A 26,923-nucleotide genomic window follows, 5' to 3' on the forward strand; every position below is an offset into this window, starting at 1 on the left:
CACAAATTTCATATATTTGTTGCATGTAAATACATAGCTCATTATTCTATTGGTTTCAATTTGTTTTCCTCCTAATGAATTGTGACTCTATTGCCTGAGGAGTACACATTAAATTTGGAACCATTTTACCAATCTAAACATTAATTGGTAGTTTAGAGTGAGGGTCATCTATTGTGCATTTATGAGCTTGTATTATAATCAAGGAATCAAAATTGAGAGAGCCTTAAATAGATTCATTTCATGTGGGTCATGTCTACACAATCATATCAGCTATATAGGAGTTATTGCAACCAATCTTGTTGATCTAGTGACAATATTTGGGGTCAAGAATCCATTTAGAATTGGTTGTTAGTATTTGTTTAGCTATACCTCTAGGAACACCCTCTTGAATTTAAGTTGAGCTCAAAGCATAGGAAGAAAACCCACTCTTGTAAAGTTGACTTTTAGCCCTCCATGATTTGTGGATGAGCATATTTCACCTTCATGATGACAACCCTAGTCTTGAATGTGAAATTGTGTCTTAGGAATGGCAGCAAGTGGTTTTGGGAATCAACAAAGAGCATGCCTCTACTGACCTACTTGCGTGTATTCCAACAAAATTCACATGTAGCAAAATAGCAAAAAGAGTATTCAACTTAAGCTATAGCAACACTTATAGGAAAAGCAATACTCTAGGTGGTACAGGACAAGATTAAGTGCAACAATGAAACAATTGGATGCATGAGATGGAAAAGAAGGATCACAAAGACACTCTATGGGGTTTTCTAGGATTAAATGAAATTGTGGGCGCAAGGACAAGAAGTATACAAACTTAGGGGGGGTGAGAGCTTAACAACTTCTAATGGAGAGGGAATAAATAGGCATGGAGCAAAGGAGAATGACCACATGGTTAGATCAAAGCTCCAAAAACAAGGCCAAACTCCAAATGACTTCAACCACCAACAAAATCACCTCAATAACACTTAATGAAATCATTCTTTCATAATGTACACACTAGTGGAAAGAATGGCAAGGATATTCAAATGAGAAGAAATATGATCTATATATAGGTTTTTGGGGGCAACTAGGGCAAGTGGGTACAAAAAATGGATAGGTAAGGTCATTATAAAATCCCATTTAATTTTGGTAGCAAAATAATTGAGATAGACTACTACTTTGCCTACCCCTTGGTGATGAGCCAAATGGCGTGGTTGTTTTTTATGCTAGAAAAATCAAATCTCTAGTGAGCACTGATAGGATCAAAAAAAAAAGTAGATGGCTGTGGTTTCATGTCTTTGTGAGAAACAAAAAAAAAAGGAAACGAGGAACAAAGGATTACAACACATGAAAGGGGGCACACATATTAATAGTTAGGTAGATAAGGAGAAAATTCACATGAGGACATACAATGTTTACACAATGATAATAAACACAAGGGAGAAACACAAACACATAAGACCAAACTAGATTAGACAAGGAATGAACAATGGCTAAACAAGAGATAAAGCAGATACAAATGATAACACCTAAAGTGAGTGTAAAACATGAAAAAATAAGTTGTGGGGTACACAATTTCTATATAACCTCTCTTTGTTGTATATGTATGTATGCATATGATACACATTAGCAACATACTATAGGTTTTGTGGTACATTACAACTATGCCTCGTGCACATGCATGCCCCCACACTAAATATTCAAGGGTTTCCTTTGTGTGTATGTGTGCGCGTGCATGTGTGCGTGTGCGTACGTGTATGTTACACAATATAGATCTCACGGTACATTAACAGTGTTCCTCACATGCACATGCATGCCCCCACACTATATATATATACAAGGGTTTCCTTTAGAATTGTGTGTGCATACATATGTATACGTGTGGGTGTGAGAGAGGTGCATTATACACAGAACTGATTTCATGGTACAATACAATTATTCCTCACTTATTCACGCTTGCATGCACACCTGCATCTACATACACAATTCTAAAGTAAACCCCACAAAATCAAGTGATTAAGAAACACAATATGTATACAAAGTGCATGACGACCCTTTTACACGTGCATGCACATCAACCCACACTCACACTCATGCCCATGTCCCTGCCCTCACACAGACAATTCTAAAATAACACCAAAAAATAAAGTGATTAGAAAACCACAGCATTCTGTTTAAATGATATATTTATTGACAATTACAAAACTGGGGGGGGTTTCTGGTCTACAATACAGAAAAAAAATTGTTCCCTATCCGAATATTGTACATTTGTTCAAAAACCTTGAGGCTTAAACTGTAAGATGAGAGAAATGCTTAGCCCTTCAGGCTATGATACAAAGGAAAAGGACTCCTGGGTTTAGCCCTTTACATTGTTACTAGCTTGCTGGTTAACGAGATATCTCAAGGTTCTTGACTATGAACACGACTATGAAGTTCCATAATTTCCTGATGATTTGGATCCACTGAAAGAGCTGCTCGACAGTCTCTCAATGCCCCGGCCACATCCCCAATACACTCATGGAAAGCTGCACGTAGATGAAGAAGATGCAAATCTGCTTTAAACGCAATAGCTCTTGAAAGTTCAGCAATGGCTTCTTCCTCTTGCTGGTTATCCATTAAAACTGTTCATTCAAAAGCAGACATGCATTTTTAGTCTTCCAGAAATAGTGCAAACTGATTTTGAAATCATAAATGCTGTAAGTATCCTTTTGACAGTATTACTATATATTAGAAATTAAAGTTATCAAAATCATGACCAATAAAAGAAAATAGCAAAGATCCCAGCACATATTTATGAGGAAACAATAGGTGAAGATTGTGAAATGACAAATTGACTAAATTCCTTAAAATGACAATTCACATTTAAAGATGGTGAAAGCAGTTTTGGGATTAGTTTATGAATACTGAGACTACTGGGAAACAAATCAATTAATAATAATAGTAGCAATGCTGGAAATAATGAAGTACACAACTTTCCTCAGCACAATTATAGCATTTTTTATTCAAGCATTCTTGCATATCATAAACCTCTTACTACCATAAAAAAATGTAATTTTCTTGATTATGTCAAATGGAATGAGATTAAGTGATGAATCATCAGAGCTTTAATGGAGGAGACTTGCATTAAAAATCCCTAGAAGACACATTCCATTTTTAGATGTATAAATGTCTACCAAATGCATACACTACCAACATCCAATTCTCAATGTAATTTACCCCAATAGACAAGGCTAGTTGCAAGTCCTGGGTAAATCTGATGAAAGAGCAAGCCAAAGAACACCCCTGCAAGGTGAATTCCTTTTGCAGAATACTACAATCATTTCATCATCATTGCATTGTGGACTTTAATAATATGGATCAAATATGATCTGTCTTTTGTGTCTTTTGGAAGGGGAACCCTGCCAAGAGGGAACGTCAGTTTTGCTGTGATTATTTTTTCTTTTCATTTAAGTTTCTTCTCTCTTTTTACTTTGGATGGCCCACAAATAGGGTAAGCACCTAATGTTCATTATAAAAAGCCTTTCTCAATCCCTCAAGAAAGTAGGATAGCTTAGCAGTCCAATTGCATAAGCTTGAAAAAAAATGCCTGTTGCAAAGACCAATTAAAAAAGAAAGCTTATGTTCCTTTCTGGAAACGATCCTGAAAAAACCAGCTTTAATGTATAGATACTTAGAAAGGGGGATAAAATGAGATAAATATCCCAAAATATAATGTCAATTTCGCACAACAGAAGAAATGTGATTGGGATGCTCAACACATTTAGAATCACAAAACTCCATCTCACAATACATCTCATAAGATCCATAATCCATAGGAAACATCAAAACCTAACAATATTTTAATTTTTATGACTGCTTATGTAATAGGATTTACCAAGGCTTGGCCCTCTGTTCAAGTCGGGGATAGGAAGTATGGCTCTACCAAGCATCTCACACTGTACACTCTGTATGTTTTGTATACCATATAAAAGTTTTCTGTCAAAATGATTTTGCTTCTTTAATTTCTATGGATCATAAAGAACAAATTTGGAGCCATAGAAAATAAAATATTAAACAATAAAATGACTCTTGTAGTTCTCAAATATTGCTCCAAGCATATTTGGAGCCTCAACACAATTGTAAAATGTTAATGTCCTTCACTTGTGAGAACCTTGATTTTTATATCTATTAAGAAAGTTGGCTGCAATGATTTTCAGCATAGTTACCACACATGGACTCAGCAAGCAGATTTCTGACCTGGACTTGGCAAAAACTCAGCACAGACTAGGCATTTTTAGAAAAGCGCAGTATATAAATAGTATGCAAAATGTAAATTTTTGAAAAACAAAAATGCCTAGACTCAACCAGACTCGCCACAGTCAGGTAGGCTCAGCCAGACTCACCAGAGGTGGGTAGACTCGGCCAAACTCAATGAGTCTCTAAACAGGTCTGCAAGACTCATTTAGATCTGTTCAACCTGGGACTCAGGGACTCGCAAGTGTCTAGTAGCTGTGATTTTCAGTTTGATTTTACCCTGGTGGCACTCAGGGCTCAAATGGTTACATTACATCACATTTCTAATATTCTGATCTTGGAACAATATAAGTTCATAGAAACCTGAATTAATGGCTTTTAAAAATCATACATATTTGACTACCATATTTTTTTAGCAGCCAATGTCTGCTTATTGATACCTCGAATGAAGCAACTGTATCTATATGCTTAATCCTCAATCCAAGTCTGGTTGACAGAAAGAGTAATTTAATCCTGTGTCTGATCTCATTTTTTATTAGATATAACAAACATGGAGTCTCTAGAAACAAGCTCACTTGAAGGATTCATCACAATATAATTTGTAGTTATAATATAAAGGCAAGCATCTAAAGGCTCAGAAAGGGTTATAAGGGTAATAGAAGTCAATCTTCTTTTGACAGACTATATGAGTTATGGCCCATAAATCATTCTAAGTTCAGGGGAAAAACTCAGTTACCAAGGCACAGAATCCAGTACTAAAGATGATTGAAAAGTAAGTGTGACTGCATGCATCAGTGATTTTGGAATAAACAACTGCACCAGGTTGCTTCGGTATTGCTTTAATTGGCTCGTATTTAAGAGCTAAAAGAAAACTGGGAGCTTCTAAGAGATTAAAAGTAATTGAACTCTCAATGACTGGTCATGAGTATTTTTCTAATTTTCTTCAAAACCTTTCAAACAACCCAATGAAGGCGCTGATGAGGATTAGAGTCTAACACAGATTTTTATACAGAGAAGAAACCATGGAAGCTATTGAGAATAAGCGTGGCAAGTTTTTAGTAGTTTCTCATGTAATCAAACAGGGGAAATAAAGCATAGAAATATATTTCAATGAGGTGATTCCACCACCTGCTAGTCAAAGCTTTCAGCTTAACACGTGCTCAACTTACGCTCAACCCCTAGACTATGCAGCACTGACATTCCACTGTCATTATCCTCATGAATAAGGTCATCTAGTTCAAGGTTGTCCTCACAATCTGTCTTAAAAAAAGTCAGCAAAAACTAGAAGAGGTATTTAAGATGGTCAATAAAAAAAACTCTAAAGCTACAGAAAACTCATGAACCAAAAACTAAATAATAGCCATAGAAAAGAAAAGACTAGCTAGCAAAGGAAACAGTTTAGTAGAAGACATGTATGTTTGAAAGCAAAGAGAAATTTAAAATTGTGTATCATCCTTTTAGGCAATGGAAACTTTTATTACCAAATCTGGACGGGATGAACCTGGACAACAGAAAACTAAATAACACCAAAGACCAATATAAAGGCACCATACAGAAATTAGAGCCAGGCCTTGGATAGGACTCATCCTACTACTCCTCATAATGAGAATATGGTTAACAACGATGAAGATTATGCATCCAGCAAGTTGGAATACCTATGGATAAAGCAGAGAACAGAGAAGTATCACATAATGAACAGTTTTCCCACACCACTAAAATTCTAAGTTGAGTAGTAATCAGCTGATGGTGACAACTCAGGAAGCAACTGCTCTGATACTAGAAAGTATTGAAGAGGAAACAAGGAAACTAAATCAATGGGAGGCTTCCTGAATATAGACCCATGTAGCTTAACTTCCAAGAATCGAACAACAGACGCATCAAAGCACCTCCCCAAGGCTTGCAAAATGCAGATTTTTTGTCCCTAATCTCATGCAATACATTGAAGAAATATTGGGAGAGGAGCCTGTTGAAAACTTGAAACCCATCATCCAAGCACAAAGGATAACAACCAGGCTATTATGATCAGGTCTGGAAAGTAAGTTGGCCCAAACAGAGGAAAACTCAAACAGGCGAGACAGGCCAACTAATACAAAAAAGTCAAAAGAAAGCAGTAATTTAGAGAAAGCAAGAGGTAAGCACTCAGCCGCGAAAAACTTCCAGAATAAATCTGAAGGATAAAAATTAAAAGCCAATGAATATTGAGAACTGGGTTCAACTCTGAATTTTGTGCCACAGGACTGATCAAACTTCAAGACCTGGAATGATTGCTATTCAAGAAACCAAAATAAATACAGTGCTGAGAAATTAAATCTGGAGATGTGTGCTTCTTAGCAAGATAAGCAGAGGGAAAATGGGATGGATTCTGCTATTATGGAACAGCAAGCTTTCAAAGTCAGAAAAATTAGTAGACTTAAATTGGATAGTAGTTGAATGCTTCACACATACAAAAACTTTATTTTGCTGCTTTCTCCTCTCCAACAGGGACACCTCCTCTACAGCATCTTTTAGGCTTTAAACCAGATAAACTTTCAATTTTATTTGGGAATAGCAAAGCCGTTACAGTCAAGCTCTAATAAGATATATTCAATATAATTATTTAATAGAATCATAAATGTACTAGCTAATGGTCCAATACAAGAAGGGGAGATGATCTCGTTGTCGAAAGACTACAGTTCTGAATTCTGAACCTTGGATCAACTGAGTTTCCTGGAAGAAGCTGCAATACACAAAGCAACTATTTCTGCTCACTGGCCAGTTGAAGTATCTCTCCGAGGAATCAGCTCCTCAAAATGCTCCTTTCATAATTCAAAACATAGGAATGAAACATGAAACTTGCCATTCAATTGAGGAATGTTTGGAAATAAGGAAGACCATAAATGGAAATCCAACTTAAAGCAAAGAATAAGGTGTTCGGAAATGATTTTCTAGAATAAGATGATCATGAAAACCAACTTGGAAGCTTAAAACAAGAAATGACCCTGATCATTCCTGCAACGTGGAAGAAATCTACTGGCTAAAAAATATCTAGAATAATATGGTTGTGTGTAGATAAATTGAAGAAAAGGAACAGTTTAGCAATATTCGAAGAGCTGCATTAGAAGAGAAATTTATGGCCCCAGTAAGAGAAGAGGTGGAGAGCACTCTTTTTGGTTTTCCTAATAACAATACTCAAAGGCTTGATGGATTTAATACAGATTTTTTGAAATATTCTGGGAAGATCTGAACAAAGACCTCACTTTTGTGGCCCTATCCTTTGGAAGCTCTGAACAATAATAGCTACAAAGACTTGGAAAACCTCTTGCAAACTGATTAAAAGAAATCCTTCCTAATCTCATACTAGAAGAGCAAGGAGGATTTGCACCAAGCTGCCAAATCCTTAATGGGATTATGTCAGCCAAAAGTCAATCTGTTTTATGGTTCAATGTAAAAAAATCAAGTGTTCTTATAAAATTGAACTATGTCTTTCCTTTCTAATATTTAAGAGCCTTTGGATTCTATGACCAATGGATAGAACGGATAAAAAGTTGTCCAGAAATGCCATCTTTTTTAGTGATGATATAACCCTAACCAAGACCTTTGGCTCCTTTAGAAGCCTTAAAAGGAACACGGTCAAAGCATATATAACCATTATAAGATAGGAAAATTGATCCATAAGGATCTAGAAAGGTAAAATCTTCATCAATGTGAAGTTTTCAAGAAAAGATCAGCAGCAGAAAGCACTTAGTATTGTTCACAAAGTGAAAACACCAATATCTTATAAGAGGCAGTTAAGAAACTGCCACTTGCACCAGTTTGTCCCAATATGAATATATTGGGATTTAAAAAGAACAGTCTTGACTTTTCCCATTCCAATTCTCCTTCTGGGTCCATCTAGTGCACAAGAGGGATGTTCCAGCAGCTATTTAGAGGCGTGAAGAGGTTGGGTTCAATCATCAGAAGAGTGTGTATGTTTTAGTGCTCAAAATTAGGAAAACTCAGCTGTAAAAGTCATTTGAAGCTAGAAAGAAAGCTAGTGGAGAGCTATCAAATGTATCTACTCCATACATTGTTCTTAGTGATCAAAACCATCAAGGTAGACATTCAATTGCCACTACGATACTAGTTATTTACCCTTTGGAGGTTTCCTAGAATAAAATATGAGTTGTGTGCTGAATTATTTTAATTATTTTGACCAACGTTAATTCCTCTAAGACTGTCATTTGTTCAAGCAAGTAAGACAGTCGCTTGGTTTTATGTTCTAGTGATTTCTACAATTGAATTTGAGAAACTCATGTGGGTAGGACCAGGTGAGAGTGAAAGGTAATTTGAAAGGACAAATGACTACCTTGAAAGGCCACATGGAAAGAGTGATAAAGAATTGAACATTGATAACCCAACAACAAAGGCAAATGACACAACAACAAGGACAAATGGCCCAAGAAAACTCATCCATTGGCACATTGGTAAGAGCTCTAGCCAAGAAATTTGGTATTGGAGACGATGGAGAAGACAATCTTGATAGAGAAGCATTCTTTGAGGGAAGGCCATTGGAAGAGAATTAGGTAAAAACTGAACAAACTCCATTTAAAGTTGAGGCAAATTGAAATAAAATCTTTTAATGGGCAAGTAAATGCTGAATTTACAGATTAAAAAAATAGAGGCCTATTTTAGCATTCATAATGTAAATGGGTCATAAAGATTACTTTTGCACATTTCAATCTATCTGGTCATGCACTTGTGTGATGGGAAAGTTACTTGGCTTCTTTGGGAAAACAAAAAACCTATTGTCTACCGAAGAAGAGTTCGCTGATTTATTATATGCGAATTTTATCTAATTGGACATAAGACTGATTGGATATTATGTGGTTGTATCATAGACGAGGCAGTGAGCAAAGTGTGCATAATTACACTACAAGATTTTGGCAATAGACCATGTTGTTGGGCATGGACTTAGAAGAGGAGGATATTCTTACCAAGTATCTCGGGGGTCTCTACACCCATACTCAAAGAAGGGTGATTACTACAATGCTGAAAGACTTGGATGAAGCATGTGTCCAAGCCTACCATGTAGAAGAGGAAAGGGAAAGGGAAAGGGAAAGGGAAAGGGAATCTTCCAAGCAAGACCAAGGCAATAACCAAGCCAAAAAAGACTAAGAGAAATTCTTCAAGAAAGGTAATTGAAAAGGTAAGAAGATTGATATTGTTGTACACCAATATAAGAATTTAAAGAATCACTGTAGCCATTGTAATATCAATGGACATGTTGATGTTAAGTGTTTGTAATGTCCCCAATTTGAAATAAGATTTAATAATATATAATAATAATAAAATTAAAATACAAAAGAATTAAAATATTAAATTAAATATACTTAAAATTTAACTAAGTTAATGAATGGTCAAAAGGCATTAAATGAATAGTTGCGACTCCCTCGAACATGAGATATAAAAGGGAGAAGAGAACCTCAATTAAGAGGGGAGAGGGAGGAGAAAATAAAGAAGGGAGCATGTGAATCAAGGAAGAGTCAATGGAAGAAGGAAGGAATGGGAAGTAAATAAGGAAGTGACTCTACCAAAGGAGGGCAAAAATTATGAAAGGTTGTGACTCTTTCTAAGGGTGGTTATTGTGAAAGGATTGTGACCCTTTCAAAGGGTGGTGACTGTGAAAGGTTGTGACCCTTTCGAAGGGTAGGAATGTTTAAGGGGTGTGACTTCTCCCTCACAATGGAAGATATAAAGGGAAGAAGGTCTCATTTGAGGAGGGGAGGAAGAGAGAACAATTAGAAAAGAATATATTATTTTATAAGGTAGCAATGAAGGGTGGTGACCCAAGTCTTATAAAAGGTGGTGACCCTTTTCCCAATGAAGTATAAAAGAGATCATTTCAATTATTCAATGATCACTTATCAATCATCATTCCAATCATTCAAATCAAGCAACAATCAATCAGCATACATATAATCATCATTCACCAATCTATCAAACCAGCCTTTATTACATTATCACTCACCAATACCTCAAATAATAAAATCAAAGGAATTCATTCAATCAATCAATTATTCATCAATCATTCAACCATTAGAGGATAGACTGGATAACTACAGCAATATTGACACCTAGTTGTGCGATTATATATTCTATTTGGTGGTATGATCTACATACATAGTAATAATGTTTATATCTGCATTCTCCAGATTAATATACTGCTGCTTACAATTATCCAATATAGCATAATGTAGTGAACATAGATCTGATTATATGCTGCTGATAATATTGTTTATACATGTTCTGAACATAGATCTGATTATGGGTATTCTGTAGTTAACTGAGACTTGTGCATATCTACTTATAATAAGAATGCTTCTCAGCCATGATGGAAGGTGAGGAGGTTATCATTAGGGGGAACGGTGTTGGGGTCACCCCTAAGCACGCCACCTCATATGTATGGCAGGGTCCACATGAGGCCAAAGGGGGGCGGAGGTGCTCTGCCTTTGGGCTTAGGAGAGTTAGACTTAGGGCATCCTATTGGGGTAAATCCTTATCCTCTCTATTATGGTGATGGATGGAATCATGTGAGTGGGAGAAGGTGGCTTGATTGAGGGGGAACGGTTGTAAGACACACTATCAAGTTACCCATTTGTTGACATGTTTTTTATGCACATGCAAACATAGAATAAAATACCCAAAAGTATCTTATCATCTCTTGTTCAAAGTCTCTCAAATGCTGAAGATTAGCTTAAGGATCACTTGAGACAACTCCAAGGTTCATAAATGTTGGGTCACGACGTGTGGATAAGCTCAATGGTTTGATATGATTATGCTGGAATCACAAAGGGGACTTATGTTGAATTGTTGAATGCTTGAATCGCTGGAACTTGATCATCTGATGTTGCGATCTTGTGATGCTTTTTATCCTAAACTAGCTTGAGTTTGAAAAAAGGGCAAAAGGGAAAGGGTTGAGGAAGTCTAGGAATGTAGGAACGATGGACAATCTCTGGTGAAACTCGACTAGACCTTGCTTTGACATGCAAAGCAACAACTTCACAAAGCTTAGTGCAATCTTCTAAGGAAATTAGATGATTTTCAAATCGTTACCAAGCATAGACACCATTAATTGAATGCATATCGATGATTGAATAACAATTGAACTTAAGCCCATTCAAGTCTTCCAGTTGACCACACAAGGCAAATTTGCAATCAACAAACTGCTAGTGGTATGGATTAGGAGTTTCACCATAAATCATTCACAATTCCTTTCATTCATCTAATTATTCATCATCTAACATGAAGATCCAACAAGAAACCATGCACTTGTAAAGAAACAACACATTCCACCATAACTTCAATGAAAAGGAAGTTTATTTGCAATCTTGGCAACAATTTCTGCCTTCTCCTCCTTTTCTACTCTAGCTGCTATCTACTATTCGCTATTAACCTCTATTCACTATTAACTATCTACTATCTATTATCCTTACAAATGAGAAGTTTGAGCCTTATATAGAGAGAGCTCAATACAATTTTCCAAGGCTCAAATTGATATGAGATCAATGGCCAAGATTACAAGATGAAAACTCTAATTAGGGTTTGTTACAACAAACTCTATTCTGGCCAATGAAATAATTACAACATTTTGACACATGTCCTCTTTAGAACAGTTGACCAATAGGTAGTGGGGGTAGGTACATTGGAGTTTATGCCCCCATGGATGAGCTTGGTTCATTGCATCTGGACATGCTGATGTGGAACCTTCTCTGATTGGTGAATAGTGACTAGGATCCCACCTCAACTTGCACTTTGTACTTAGTAGATTATCATGAATGAGTATTGAATAACATTTCTTGATACTCAACATTATCCAGTTTCAGCAGTGATGATGATGATCTCTTAACTTTGATTAACTCTTTTGAAACTATTTGCTTCCTTGATCTTGTTTGATGTAGACTGTGTGATGAACTTGTTTGATCTTCCCTTGTTCATGATATACCTGACGAATGGTGCACCTGGTAGGATTAGACTCCCCAATGTACTGACTTTGATTCTTGGTATCCCGAAGGGAATTCAAGATTGTAAAACATTTTTTCATCATGTAAGTTATTTTTCCTTCATGTTCCAATGCCTTGATTTTGATCTTTGTTTTGCATGACTCGAGCTTGATCTTGATGTTTGTTTGCAGTTCGTATCTTCATCCTTTGTTACCTGCAAAATAAACAAAGATAGTATTAAACACACATGGATAGGTTTCACAAACCTACAATTTGGTATACCCTCAAAACGATAATGAGATGGTGATTATATCTTTCATTTCCATATCTGATTTTGATATGCTCCAAGGTCTGAGTCACATGTTTGGAGATCTCATTCCACCTTTTATATGCAAATGTAGGGTTGATTACACAGAGATTCTGATCTGAAAATGCCTTTAAAATCAGAATAATGATCTTCAAATTGATTCCATTCTCCTTGTCACTGTGTGTTTGATCAATGAAATGATCAAATCTTCTTTCCAAAATCGCTGTTATAGGTGAATTCGCCCTCTTGCAGATGAGTGTTTGATCAATGAAATGATCAACCCTTAAAATCGCTACTTGTACAGAGCTTTGCCTTCAAAATTGTGATTTTCTGAAGTGCAGATTTGAATATCAAATTGATTTCTCCCTCCTTGCAAATGTGTAATGATCAGATTCGTTTTGCTAATGAAAACAAACTCGCCCTTCTTGATTGTAAGTCTGAATGTTACCTTGAAGTTGATGTCTTCTTCACAATCGCTGATGTAGAAGGGGTTTGCCTTTCTTGAAAATCAGAAAATCCTCCTTATGTAGTTCGCTGTCTTCTTGAATTGCAGAGCTGCTTGTAATTGATTGCTTTAATTGATGCTTAAATACGAAGATCACCACCCTCTTATATAGGTGTTGGGGTTTAGGGGTGTGTCCCCTCATCTCAAATCTCTTAGGCTGACTTGCACTCCTTTTTAAAACAATTAAATTTGTTTTTGTGCTAAGCGCTCTCCACTATGAAGGCCGACTTTGCATTTTGTTGCTCATAATATTGTTTTTTGGTCTTTATAACTTTGGCGGCTTTTTAGGGTAGCATTGCAAGTTCAAAGTGGGCATTTTGATGACCATTGCAACTAATGCCTTGGGCGAAATTTCATGGGGTCATTGCAAGCATTGATCAAGGCAGAAATTTAAGGGGTCATTGCAACTAAGCCCTTGAGGCAGCTTTTTAAGTGACCATTGCAAGCTAAGATCTTGGCGGAAATTTAGGACACCATTGCAACTTTTGACTTCATCGGCTTTTGATAAGACCATTGCAAGCTAATACCTTGGGCGATATTTTTAGTGACCTTTGCAATTCAACTCCCTTGTCGGCATTTTACACCACCTTTGCATTTGAACATCTTGGCGACTTTTGGAGTGACCATTGCAATTCCTCATGAGGGTGGCTTTCTAGGGGGTCATTGCAACTTTTGACCTTAGCGGCTATTTAGAAGACCATTGTATGCTAAGATGAAGTCGGCAATTTCAAGGACCTTTTGCAATCAAACACCAAGTCGGAATTCCAGCCCTCCTTTGCAACATTTTCTATTGGTGACCTTTTGGAGGATCATTGCCACTTGATTACCTTGGCGGAAATTTGAAACCCCATTGCAACTTATGCTTCAAGTTGGAATTTTAACTCCTCTTTGCAAGTGTTGATTTTGGCAACAATTTTGAAGACCTTTGCCATTCTTCCATCTTGGCGGCAATTTGAAGGACCTTTGTATCATTTGCTTGAAGAGATAATTTGGAGTAGCTTTGTATCTCAATCTCCAAGTTGGATTTCAGAGGCACCTTTGCAAGTCAACCACTTGATCAACCAATCTTAACTAGCTTTGCAATTCACTTCTTTAGTCGACCAATCAGGTGACCTTTGCAACTTGTCATCAAGGCGGAATTTGGAGACACCTTTGTAGTTGAAGACCTTTGCAGCTGAAGACATTTGCAGTGCAAAGCTCGAGTGGTGAAATTGACTTGCTTTACAATTTGAGACTTGATTGGCCAACTTAGATAGCTTCACAAACTTGAAATTAAAGATATTAGTTTTCCACAATCCACAATAGTTCTTTCTATAGCTTCACAAACTTGAAATTGTTAAGCTAACATTTATCAAGATCAATCTTTTGAGTAAACTCATGCCTTTGTCAGGTTTCACATCAAAACCCTAGTTCATGCCATCTCGAAGCCCTAATGCCCTCTAACTTGCAAATTGACAACCTTCAACAACATTAACCACCTTGACAAGGTTGACAACACAACCTCAATCCTAACTTGACAAGACATATTCACTCCTCATGGGCAAGGGCTAATAGCTACTAAACTCACCAAGCTAAGACGACCTAACTAAACACCTAAGCCTAAGCAAACAAAAGTGGGGGGTCCCCATTTGCAATGGGGCGATGTGTGAAAACGTCACAACACCATCCATGGCTTGATTGAGGGAGAATGGTTGTAAAGACACCCTATCAAGTTACCCATCCTAGCTTGCTATGATTGGGGTTCATTAGTTAGTTAAGTAACCTTGTAATCAATTAGTAAGTTATGATCTATATCTCTACATATACAACTGTTTGTAATTATAAATTGCTTTATGTTTCATCATACTCAATCATTCTTTACTTTATGCACCATAATCAGTCATTCCTTTCTTTATGTATCATCGTAGTTAGTTGTTTGTAATTATTATTCACATATATGATATAATTTGTAGGTTGTTTTCTAACTTGTTTACAGATTTTCCCTTTTAAGGAGATAAAAGTACTCCCCCTCTAACCCTCCCTTATTGGCTGAGAATCGTAATCTAGGGCAAACTAGGGCATTTTACAAAAGGGGACATTACAGTGTTGGAAATTACAACTTAAAAATTAAATCTAAGGAGGATTCAAAAAACCCATGGTAACACTTCAAGAAGAAATAGAGATAGAGGATAGTTATAATGCAGATGATAAGCTTAGATGCATAGCTACCAACACTATGAATATGGGTAAACAAATCGATGATATGAACAAACTATTTCTATTGAAGTTGAAAGTAAAGAAAACTAGAGTAAATGCACTTGTAGATTCCAATTCATAAAGCAGCTTAATTTTTGCTGTTATTGTTGAAAAGTTTGGGATGAAAACATATGATTATCCTCACCCATAATGTCAATTGGATTCAATGAAAATGGGTGTGGAAATAACTAATAAGTGCAACTTTGAGTTTCGCATAAATACACAACAAATAGATGAAATGGATGTAATTTCCCTTGATGTTTTTAATATAGCACTTGGTAGTCCTTATATGTAAGAGATGCAATTTTCATGAGAATAACCAAAGACTATAGATGGTCAAATATGGAGTTCAATACATCATAAATGGACACCAAAGCAAAGCAAAGCAAAAGTTGCAATGATAAGTGTTAACATAATTTTAAACACTAAGCAATTTGGTTTACTTCTATTGAAAGATAAGCAAGAATATGAATTGATAATTTCTACAATGACTAACTCTAAATTGAAGGGTTTGGATGAAGTGTTGTCATCTTTTCATGAAGTACTCTATAAGCCCATGGGCTTGCCACCAAGCAAGGAGTTGAAGTATAAGATTCAACTCCTAACCAGATCTCTGGTTTACTTCTATTGAAAGATAAGCAAGAATATGGATTGATAATTTCTACAATGACTAACTCTAAATTGAAGGGTTTGGATGAAGTGTTGTCATCTTTTCATGAAGTATTCTATAAGCCCATGGGGTTGCCACCAAGCAAGGAGTTGAAGTATAAGATTCAACTCCTAACCAGATCTCACCTACCAAAAATTAGCTTTTATCAATAATCACTTTTAGAGAGCAACGAGGTGAAGAAACAACTTCAATAGCTGTTGGAGCAAGAGGTCATCTGCCCATGCACTTTACCATGCAGATCACCTATTGTGGTCATACAAACGAAAGGTGACACTTGGAGCATGTGCGTGGAATACAAGGAATTGAATAAGATGAACATAAAGAATAGATATCTTCTTCAAAGAATTAATGATTTGTTGGAGCAACTTCAACATGCTAAGTACTTCAAAAATTGGATCTCAAATCCAAATATTACCCAAGTATGCATAAAGGAGGACATTTAAAAGACCATTTTCAAACAAACCATGGTCTTTATGAATGGTGACTTCTATTTTGGATTATGTAAAGAGCCAGCTACTTTCATGAGACTAAATGTTAGAATATTATGTTCCTTTGTTTGTCTTTATTCCAAAAGTAATCATATAATGATGTAATAGTGCAATACACTATATTTATTGTGTGGGTTTATCCCATATGGATTTATACCTCATACGCCACTACTTAAGTGATGCTATTTAAAGAGGTTAGTAGTACAATGTCATTATACCAAGAATTCAGAATAATTGAATGAAGTAAAGGGAACGGAATGAAGTAAAGGGAATAGTACAGTAAGCCTATATTTAGTGTGTGGATTTGTACCTCATAAGTCACTAGTTTAGTGATGGTATTTAAATAGGTCAGTTGTACACTGTAATTAAACCAAGAATTAATAAAGTAAACAGTATCTACTTTACTCATTTTAATCTGCAAGTTTGTGTTTTCACCCTTTTCCTTCAATTATGCAGGTCGTATTTGATGTGTTATTCCTAAAATGGTCTCAGATTTTCTTGTTTGAGTATGATGGCAGGGAGTCTGTGTTCCATATCACTTTTGGTATAGTGTTGACACAGCAATACTCTGAGGGTGCATTTCATAGCCTTTTGCATAGTTTTAAGTGTTTGGTGGTGGTGTTGGTGTTGGTAAAGGTTATCATTCAAGACACTCCTCATGTGCAAGTCCCTGTCTATGGTTGGCAAAGTTTCAATTCATTCTTTATAAATCTGAAATTTTGCAGGCAAGGATATTAGCATTTTTCCCTTTGGCATGTTTGCAGCCACTTGGGTATCATAGTGATAGTGTTGCGAGTTACAAAGGTGTGGCTGCAAATCTCACACAGTTAACAGTAACACATTTGTTTTTCAAACACAAAATCTTTGCTGGGTATTTGGTTTGTAGCATATGTCAGGTGCTTTTTCTTTGACTAGCAACATGTCTGCAGAGATTTCAGTCATGTTACAGAGGGTTCTTGGTGCAGTTCTTAGAGGCGGCACTGCTGAAGTGGAGTTTTCAGGTTTTGTGGAAATCAACCAAACATCGAAGTTTGCAAATGCGGGCACCCTTGGAAAGGTATTTCAGCAGTGTCACAACAGAGAAATCTGTGGTGTTTTGTAGACTGCTTCAGAATAGTGTTTTCGCAGGGTGTCTGAGGAAGAGTTTGGTACTGGCAGTGTGCAGACATCTGTGTCAGCAGCTAAAAGCATATGAAATCTTCACCAAAAGAAATCATTCATGTTGCACGGTGTATTGTTTGAGGTAGGTTTGGGGCCATTAATCAAAAGTTTTATTTTTTTGCAAGTTTCTATAAGCAGATTTGCAAAGGGTGTGGAGTAAAGCAGGTTGTAAGCAGCATGAAGGGCTTCTTTAAAACAAAAAGAAGCATTAAAAACTAAAACAAAGCTTTTTACAGAAACTAGTTCCTTAAATGTTCAAAACTTCAAAGTTACTTTTTTAATTATTAACAAAGTAAGCTCCCTACATTGGTTTCTATACACATGTAAAAAAAGAGCTAGTACAAGCTGCTTGGCAGTTTCGCCCCTAGCCATCTGGCTAACGAGCAAAATTTCAGCCTGTGATTGCATGATCAGTCCCCGAGGCTTAACACTTGCCTGAGAAATGGCTTTGGAGACATAATTTCTGGGAGCAATATCTTGAGTAGACAGAGGGCTCTTTTTGAGTCATTTTTTTAACTGAGTGTTTTTTCCAAGATCTTTGCATTGGTGAAGTTGGATTTCAGTTTTATAGCCTCCAAGCTCATTTTTTCAGCCATGAGCCACCTTTCTCGCTTTCAAGGTGTTATTTTGTGGATTACTATCAATTTTTTGATGTATTGAATCTTGATTTGTTAGCATATAAGTTATTCTTGCCAAGTTCTAAAAGAAAAACCTGCGAAACTTGAAACAAATCCTTCTTCTATTTCTTCATCTAGTGATCTTTTGATTTTAGCTGAGCTAAATTCCCCACAAACGATCTAGTGAAGTGAAGGGTGCTACTAATTTGATACCTAGGCCTAAGAAAGACTTGACAACTTTCTATTGATGGTGTTTTTACGCACTATGCAACACAAAATAAAATACTACGTATTCTACCCTCTTGAACAAAATCCTCCCAAATGCTAAGTTGCGTGATCAAATGGGATGACTCCAAGGTTCTGAATGTCAAGTATTAGCGTGCTCTTGGATAGACTCAGTTGTTTGATGTGATATTGCTGGAATCACAAGGTGGACTTATGTTGAATCTTGAATGCTTTGAATATTGCTAGAACATGGGAAATTTACTAAACTTGAAAAAAGGAAAAAGGACAAGGGTTGAGGAAGCTAATCTGATCCTAGGAATGTAAGAGCGATGGACGATCTTTGATGAAATTCAACTAAGCTTTGCTTTGACATGCCATGAACATTTCCACAAGGCTAGTGCAATCTCCGAAGGATAGCTTTATGATTTTCAAATCACCACTACAAGCATAGATACCGTCAAGGTGAAGCATATCAATGAAGGAGTGATAATTGAAGTTGGCTAAGATGGATCCAGTTGACTACGCATGACACTTTACAATCAGCAAGGTGTTAGTAGTATGGATGTACGAATTTTACCATTGATCATGCACAAAGTTCTTCTATTCATCTAAACAACATGAAAATTAAACGAGAAGTAGAGACCATGCAAATTGTCGAATCAACATATAGAGTTCAACATATCTTCAATGAAATTTACAAGCTTCTTACAACAAAGTCTTGGCAACAATCCTTGCCTTCTCTTCCTACTCTAACTATTTGCTATTGAAATCTTAGCTATTCACTATTGTCTATTATACTTTGCAAATAAGTGGAGCCTTATATAGTGCTCTCATTACAATTGAGTGGCTCAGATTGATTCACAATCAATGGCCAGGATTGAAAGATAGAAACCCTAATTAGGGTTTGTTACACCCTTTACAAAGCATTTAATTCTTGACCAATGACAAAATTACATTTGATGGGACACATGTCCTTACTTGAAGTATTCACCAATAGATGAGGACGGTAGGTGCATCAAACTTTGTGCCCATGTGGTAGTTATCTTCTTTGATGGATGAGCTAGGTACATTGAATCTGGATGCCTTAGCTTGAGATAATATGATTGGATAAGTGATGATTGGGCACCACTTCAACTAGCTTGATCTTTGTAACTCATCACAAGTTATAAGTGAATGAGGCATATCTCTTGATACTCAACATTTCCAAGCTTGATCAATGAATGAGACGAGGGTAAGAGATGTTCCCAAATTGCATTGTCTTCTAACTTTGATTAACTCTTCTGAAACTATCTCCTGTCTTGGTCACTTCTGCCTTGGAGCTTCTGTCTAGCTATATTGGCAATGATTCTTGGTTTTCCGAAGGAAATTCAAAATTGTGTAAAAGTCCTTCCTTGAATGCCTGATGTTGATCACCACTCTTTGCCTTGATGTTGCTTGCAGCCTACCACTTCACTCTCATTATCAGCCACCTGCAACACAAACATAGATACAATCAAACACACTAGATATACTGATTTCACCCATTTTCAACTTTCTAATCTAATATATATGCTAAAACGGTGTGAAAGCTGTTTGATTTTCCATTGCTTAAGACCTGATTTTTATGTCTGCTCCTTCAATTTGCACTCCAATCTGCTCCTTAAATTGCTTTGAAATATATTTGAATGATATTGGAATGCTACTTAGCACCTCTCTTATATATACCATGAATCACCCCACTTCCTTGCCTCAGCTGACTTGGCATTTAAATAATTTTATTGCCAATTAAATTTCGTATTTGGTGTCTAAAAAGGATTCACACCCTTTCATTGCCATAGCCAACTTGATGATTTCCATTCAATGATTTATATGCCAACAGTCATGTCTTTTAAATGAAATGCCGCCTCCTATGAGTTGGCCTTCCCTATCCTTGCTGACACACATATCAAATGTTTTCCTTTTGCACAATCATATTTCCTTAAGCCGCTGATCTGGAATGTAAAAGGAAATAAAATTCCTTAAGTCGCACATTGTCATTGCCAAGGGAAGTCTTTCAAAGCTTAAGTCGCTGATTGTCATTGCCTAAGGAAGGAATGAAATCCTTATGTCACTGATTTCCATTGCCAAAGGAAGGAATGAAATCCTTGTGTCACACTTTTAAAGGGTCAATAGCAATTGCTCAATCCTTAATTCACTCTTTTCCATTGGCAAGGGAAATAATTCAAAATGCTTATGTCGCTCTTTTGTATGGTCAAAGGAAGAGCTAATGTCGGTGCTTAAAGTGGCTTAGAAACTTTTTAATCTCCATCGTAAGGTTTGTGGGGCCCAAGCAATGGCACGGTAGTGGAAAGGGAGTAAAGGTCATGAGTTGGAAGGATGCCACGGGAAGAAAGGTGTGGTAAGGAGAAGCCGCGGGGGTTAAGGTAAATGGGAGATACTGTGGGGGTAAGGTTAGGATAGGATCGATGTAGGATGAGTGACGTGGTAGGTAGCGGTTAGGAAAGGGAAGTGTTAAGGGAAGGTGATGAAGAAGATGTCGGGGAATGGGGAGGCATGAGGGATAAAGGGATGTCGTGGAAAGGAGGAAATTAAGGGAGGTAGACTAGGATAGGATCGGGATTACAAAGGGTAGTAAAGGAGTGTGGGTAGTTGATGGGTGGGCTAAGAGGAGTAAGGGGATGGGAAGGTGAATGCCATGGTTAGGAGGTGATAAAGGTAGGAAGATGAAGGATGTGGAGGGGTAAGGGATGGAAGAAAGGGTGGATGGAAGGTGAAGGATAAAGAAAGGGAGGATGAAGGGATAGAGGATGTAGGTGAGATAGTAACGGTAGGTGAAGGTAGTGAAAGGAGATGGGAGTGAAAGATGAAGTGGAAAGGTAGGAAGTAAGGATGGAAGGAAAGGAAGTGAAGAAAAGATGGAAGGAAAGAAGGTGAAGAAAGGATGGAAGGATGGAAGGAAATGGAAATGGAAGGGTAGATGGAGAGGTGAAGAATGTGATGGAGGCATAGGGGGGTGCAAGGAAGGAAGTGGAAGGTGGCAAAAGGAAGGAAGAGAAGTGTTATGCCCTGCATACCTAACCCCCATTAGTTTCCTTGTGTTGAAAATATGGGTCCCTCTTTTTGCTTTTTCTTGCTTTGTTTTAAATTTTGTCTGGCAATCTCGGAACCCTGGAACCCCGGAGTCCCGAGGTCTCCTTTGTTTGTTTTTGCTTTGACCTACCCCGAAACCCCGGAACCCTGGAGTCCCGAGGTAGGTCTCCTTTGTTTGTTTGTTGGTGCACAACCCCGAAACCCCGAATCCCCGAAGTTCCGAAGTTGTGCTTTGTCTTTTCCTTTTTGTTGAAACCTCAGAACTTCAGAGTTCCAAAGTCCCGAGTTCTTCACGTGTTGTTTTGTCCCTTTTCCCTCCAAACTTCGGAGTCCGAGGTTGTCTTGTTTAAAGACCCCAAGACCCCGAAGTTCCGAGGTCGTTTTGTTCCTGTTTACCCCAGAACACCGGAGTCCCGAGGTCTTTTATGTTTTGTTTACCTCGGAGTTCTGTTGACGTGTATTTTGTACACCATCATACACAGAATAAAATACCTAAAGGCATCTTATCCTCTCTTGAAAAAAGTCTCTAACTGCTGAAGATTCGCATGAAGGATCAGTTAGGATGACTCCAATGTTCTGGTTAGTAGGGTCTCTACGTGTGGATAAGCACCAGTTGGTATGATGTGATTTGCTGTGTCCTCAAGGGGATCTTACACTCCGAAATTCCGAAATCTTACTAAACTAAGAAGCTTTTCAAAAAATAACAAAAGGGATGGGGTTTTGAAAGAATTTTAATCTAGTCTAACCCTAAGAATGACTTCGTGTGAACAAGACTTGGCAAGATTCAACCAACTTCAATTTTGCCATAAGATAACAACTCAATTGAAATTGATGCGATCTTCTAAGGTAACAAAATGATTTTCAATGCATTAAAAATCAAAGACACCACCACGAAGGTACATATCCAAGACACAATAATGATTGAAGGTTAAGTGATTCAAGGTATTCTCCAGTCGACCACGCAAGGCGTTCCTACAATCAGCAAGAAGCTAGTGGTTTGGATTACGAATCCTACCAAAGATCAAGTCTCACACTATGTCCTTCAAATTAACACACTACTTTGATTGAGCATGATTCAAGTAAATTTAACAACCATGAAGATAACCAAGAAAGTTGCAACAAAACACCATAACTTCAATATTTCATTGATTTCAAAGTCATCATGTACAACAATTGCTTGAATTCCTCTCCTCAAACTCAATCTTGCTACAAAAGTAAAATTGCTTCTAATTTTAATCTCTCTAATCTCTCAACTATCTCTGTTCTCTATTACTCTAGTTACAAATGAAATGAAAAATGAGGGTATAAATAGCATCCTCAATTACAATGAATGGTCCAGATTGAAAGCAGATCAACGGTCAAGATCATGACACCTAAACCCTAATTAGGGTTTGTTACAAATGGCCTCCTTTTTACTGAACAATATTAAATGCATAGCCAAATATTAAATTTGGCACAAAAACCTAGGAGACATAAACCAATGACAAATAAGATGCCATGTCATCTATAACAACCTCTCATCTAGAATCTTATTCCCTTTCCAATTCTCTTTTTTAGCATATGCAATGAATCTTGATACGATTCCTTCGATCTCTGCAATTGGAATCTCGGGAAGATTCTTCATACTTTCTTCCAAATGGATGACTTGATCGAATGCATCTAGAAGAGCTGCGTCCCATGAAGATTCAAGTTCCTTTGTTCTTTCAATCAGGAGCATGGTGGCAAACATCTGATCATATTGCTCATCTGTAACATTAGTTGCAAAAGATGACCTTGATTCTATCCTCTAATTCTTGCATATCCACATCTGTCTCGACCTCGATCCTTCTGCCAAGAATGGTACGAAGTACCTCAAATACTCTGTCCTGGATAGGATTGATCACCTCCTCAACTTGGCTACATTTAGTACTGATGTCCTCGAAGAGAACACTCTTCATATGGAGTAAGGTTGACCACTGAAGCAAACTGTGAGGTCCTCCATCCATGATCTTTTCTTGCGCTAAGACCTTCCTTGATGTGTGTCTAATTACTTTCAAGACAGGAATGATAACATCTTTGGTATGGGCAAATGCGGCTACTGTTATCATCAAATTGTGGATTATCTCAAGAACCTGGATAGCTTGATGAATAATCTTCATCATCCTTGTTACAAACTCTATGGCCACTGTATGAGATTTATCCATCCAAGTACTTGTACGCTGGACCATATTCCTGAATCTTTCTGCCTCATTGATTGATTGAAGTGGAAGTGCCTGCACTGGTGATCTAGCTGGATCCTGACGTCCCAAAGGTTCATTGATGTGACTGAAATATGTCCTCCATGCATCGACCTCTCTCTCAAGCTTTCTGTTCTTCTCCATTTCTTCTCTAAGCTTGTCCTTCAATGCTTCAAATGAATCGGTGGCATCATCCAACGTCTGCTCTGCTGTGGATGGTCCTAGCTCAAAAGTCTGTATATCATATTCCTCTGCTAGGATCTCACCTTCATATTTGTCTACTGCCGGTGTAGCTATCTGCAGTTTTCTGGATCCAGTCTCATCTCGAATCATCTTGGACATCTTGGTAGCCTTTCTCTTCTCTGTTACTTCGTGAGAACGTCCAACAAGGCTCTCTAAATCAATTGCATTGTCCTCGTCCTCTACTACGATCACCTTGGTTAATCTTTCCTTCAACCAATCTGGGATAGCCGATCTTGTCTCTTGAACTTGAATTTCTTTATGCACTATTTCCTCTTGTCTGGGAGGAGATGTCATTTCATTGTCTTCTTTATCTTCATCAAACTCATAATCTTGGAGAGATCCATCTGGTGACCCTTGTTGTGCCTGTCCTTCCTCCTGCCTGTCGTTCTGTACCATCAACTCCATGGATTCTTCCACTTGAAGTGTCCTTTTCTCCTGTTGAGAAGATGTGCCGGATGAACGATCTCGGTTGGCCTCTTGTTTCTTCTTGGAAGATTCTCTCTTTCCAGGTCTCTCTTTCCTCTTCGAACCTCTTGGATGGAGATTGCCCTCACTGGCACATCGAAGGTTACCTTCACCTGAATTTCTAGGATTAGGATTGCCTTCACTCACACTAGCTCCACCTTCGGCTGGTTTCTCTTCCAAAGTGAAAGTCATAGCTATACCTTGTTCTCTCAACTTCTGATGCTGTACGTCAACCCATCTGCGAGTACAAGACAAGACTGGAGCCATTAAAGCATCTAAATCCACGACCTCAGGCTCATTCCAATCTAACCTTATTGATTTGCTTTCTCGATCATAGGATGACTGGATATGTCTGCCACTGTCCTGTGCTTGGTCGGCCACTCTGTAAATCCTGCATTTCCTGATGAAATCCAAAGGCAATCTAGAATGCATTTTTCGTTTCACTTCAAGATCATCTAAGAGATTCATCATAAAATCTTCAATTTGGTACTCATGCTTAAATTTCCTACCGACTGTCTCCTCTAAATGTCCATGTGGATCAAAGCTTTCCCTCAAAGCAAAGGTTGAAAAAGAATACAAGGCTAATTCCTTCTCTGCGTCATCCATGGCTAAAGCATTACGACATACCTCAACTGAATTGCCCAAAATGATAGGTACTGGAACTCCATTCCCATGTCTGTGTCTGAATGCCTTCGCATATGCTGCCAACTGTCTTGTTACTTCAAGTAACACAATTCTGTCTGTCGGATATCTCGGCAACATGTATGGAGGTAAAGGACATCCATGCACTCTAATATAAGTAAACTTCGGAAATTGGATAAACCAAGCACCGTACCTCTTGATTAATTCCTGTGCATCTTGAGATAATCTGTTGTGAATCCCACCTTGCAACGTCCTTGTGATGTTCATCGTGAAGGTATCATTAACTAGCTTGTAGTTGCTTCCTGGCGGATGATGCAAGTAGGCATAGGAATCACAAGCTCTGACCTCGCCGGGTCCCCTTCCAATCACTCCTCTGTGAGGTAGTCCTGCGTACTCAAAACTCCTGATCAAGGCATAGATGACGTATGAACTCATGTGGAAGGACTTGGTAGCCTTGAGTCTCCTCAACTGTACGTCCAAGCAGTGGCTAATCATCCTAGCCCAATGTATCGTACCCTTTCCCTGAACAATCACCTGGATGAAGTAGAACATCCACTTCTCAAAGTAGAAGGCGTGAGGGGCTCCTATAACTCGGTTGAGCATTGTAATCAAATCTCTGTACTCCTCCTGGAAATCAATCCTGTGCGGTGTGTTCGGGATCTTGCTCAGACGGGGACGGCTCTTAAGTAACCAGTTCTTATTGATAATGCTTAGACAAGCATCTGGATCATCTTCGTACATTGACCTGGCTCCTTCTATGCTCTTGTATATCATGTCCCTGTGTTCTGGAAGATGGAAAGCTTCACTTATAGCTTCCTCTGAAAGGTACGCCAAAGTGTTTCCCTCATTGGACACGATCGTTCTGGACTGTGGATCATAGTGACGAGCACACTCGATCATCAACTCATGGCACTGAACAGCTGGAGGAAAGCCGGCCGCCTTAATGATGCCACTCTCGATTATTCTCCGGGCGACGGGTGATGGCTTGCCAATGTAAGGGACCTCTCGAAACTTCCTCGTGCTGAAGTTACCCAAGTTAGTATCTCCAATGTTGCTCCACTTCGACACGATCTTAGTCTCCACTTCTTCGGTCTTCTGATCTTCTTTCATGAGAGCTGAACGACTGGTGGATGCTCCCGCCTTCGGGGTTGCCATACCTACACAACATTTCATAATGAGAAACTAGATTTTGCAATATATAACATAGATTAGAGAATATTTTAGGAAACTTCATGATAAGTCTTAGAGTTATCATTTCCTAAAAAACGATTGAGCTAGGAATTCAAAATTCAAAATTCAAAATTTAAGCTATGACGATCTAAAACTTAAAACAATAAAACCAAATCGCCATACCTCACGAGAGAGCTAACTCTAGAATGCAAATGAATAAAATCGCCTAGGCAAAATTGACGTTAGATGGCCTTCAACGTGATCTTTTCTTCAAAATAGCAATTTCGCCACCTTTGGTATGTCCTTGACGTAGTCTTCCAATGCTTGACAGGTTCGCACAATTTAAACTTCAAGTTCGCACCTCCTTGGATAATATTTGCGCCTTCCTTTGGATATAAATTCGCACCTCCTAACTTGAAATGAAATTCGCACCACCTTGAACACAACTTCGCACTTCTCCCTTTGTCTTCCTTAAATCGCACTTGAGATGATAAAATGATAATGTGAAAATAAAAATCTTCACCACCCTTTATAGCGCTCACCTCATATTCACCTTGAGGCCGACTTGGTAATTAAATAAGGCAATTTAAACGATTTTTAAATAAATACAAGGGCCGACCTCCATAAAACAAATAAATACCAAGCGCTATATTTAATTTTTTATTAAAATAATTAATTAATTATTTGCCAACGTTTTTTAATTTAACAATTTCGATTTTTACAAGGCAAAAACAATTAATTAA

The 26,923-nt window shown here is 37.7% G+C and overlaps 1 protein-coding gene across 4 annotated transcripts in view; it reads right to left on the minus strand.

Annotated features, from left to right (window-relative positions):
* Window positions 1-1,989: 1,989 nt before the first annotated feature.
* Window positions 1,990-26,923, minus strand: part of LOC131034122 (ETO1-like protein 1) — a 57,667-nt gene continuing 32,733 nt past the window's right edge. For all 4 annotated transcript variants that reach the window (XM_057965515.1, XM_057965514.2, XM_057965512.2 and 1 more), the window contains one exon: window positions 1,990-2,597. In XM_057965515.1, the coding sequence (XP_057821498.1) occupies window positions 2,377-2,597 (221 nt within the window). In that variant the 3' untranslated portion in view covers window positions 1,990-2,376. The remainder of the gene's footprint in view (window positions 2,598-26,923) is intronic.

Source organism: Cryptomeria japonica, chromosome 10, assembly GCF_030272615.1.
Source record: "Cryptomeria japonica chromosome 10, Sugi_1.0, whole genome shotgun sequence".
Classification (NCBI taxonomy): domain Eukaryota; kingdom Viridiplantae; phylum Streptophyta; class Pinopsida; order Cupressales; family Cupressaceae; genus Cryptomeria; species Cryptomeria japonica.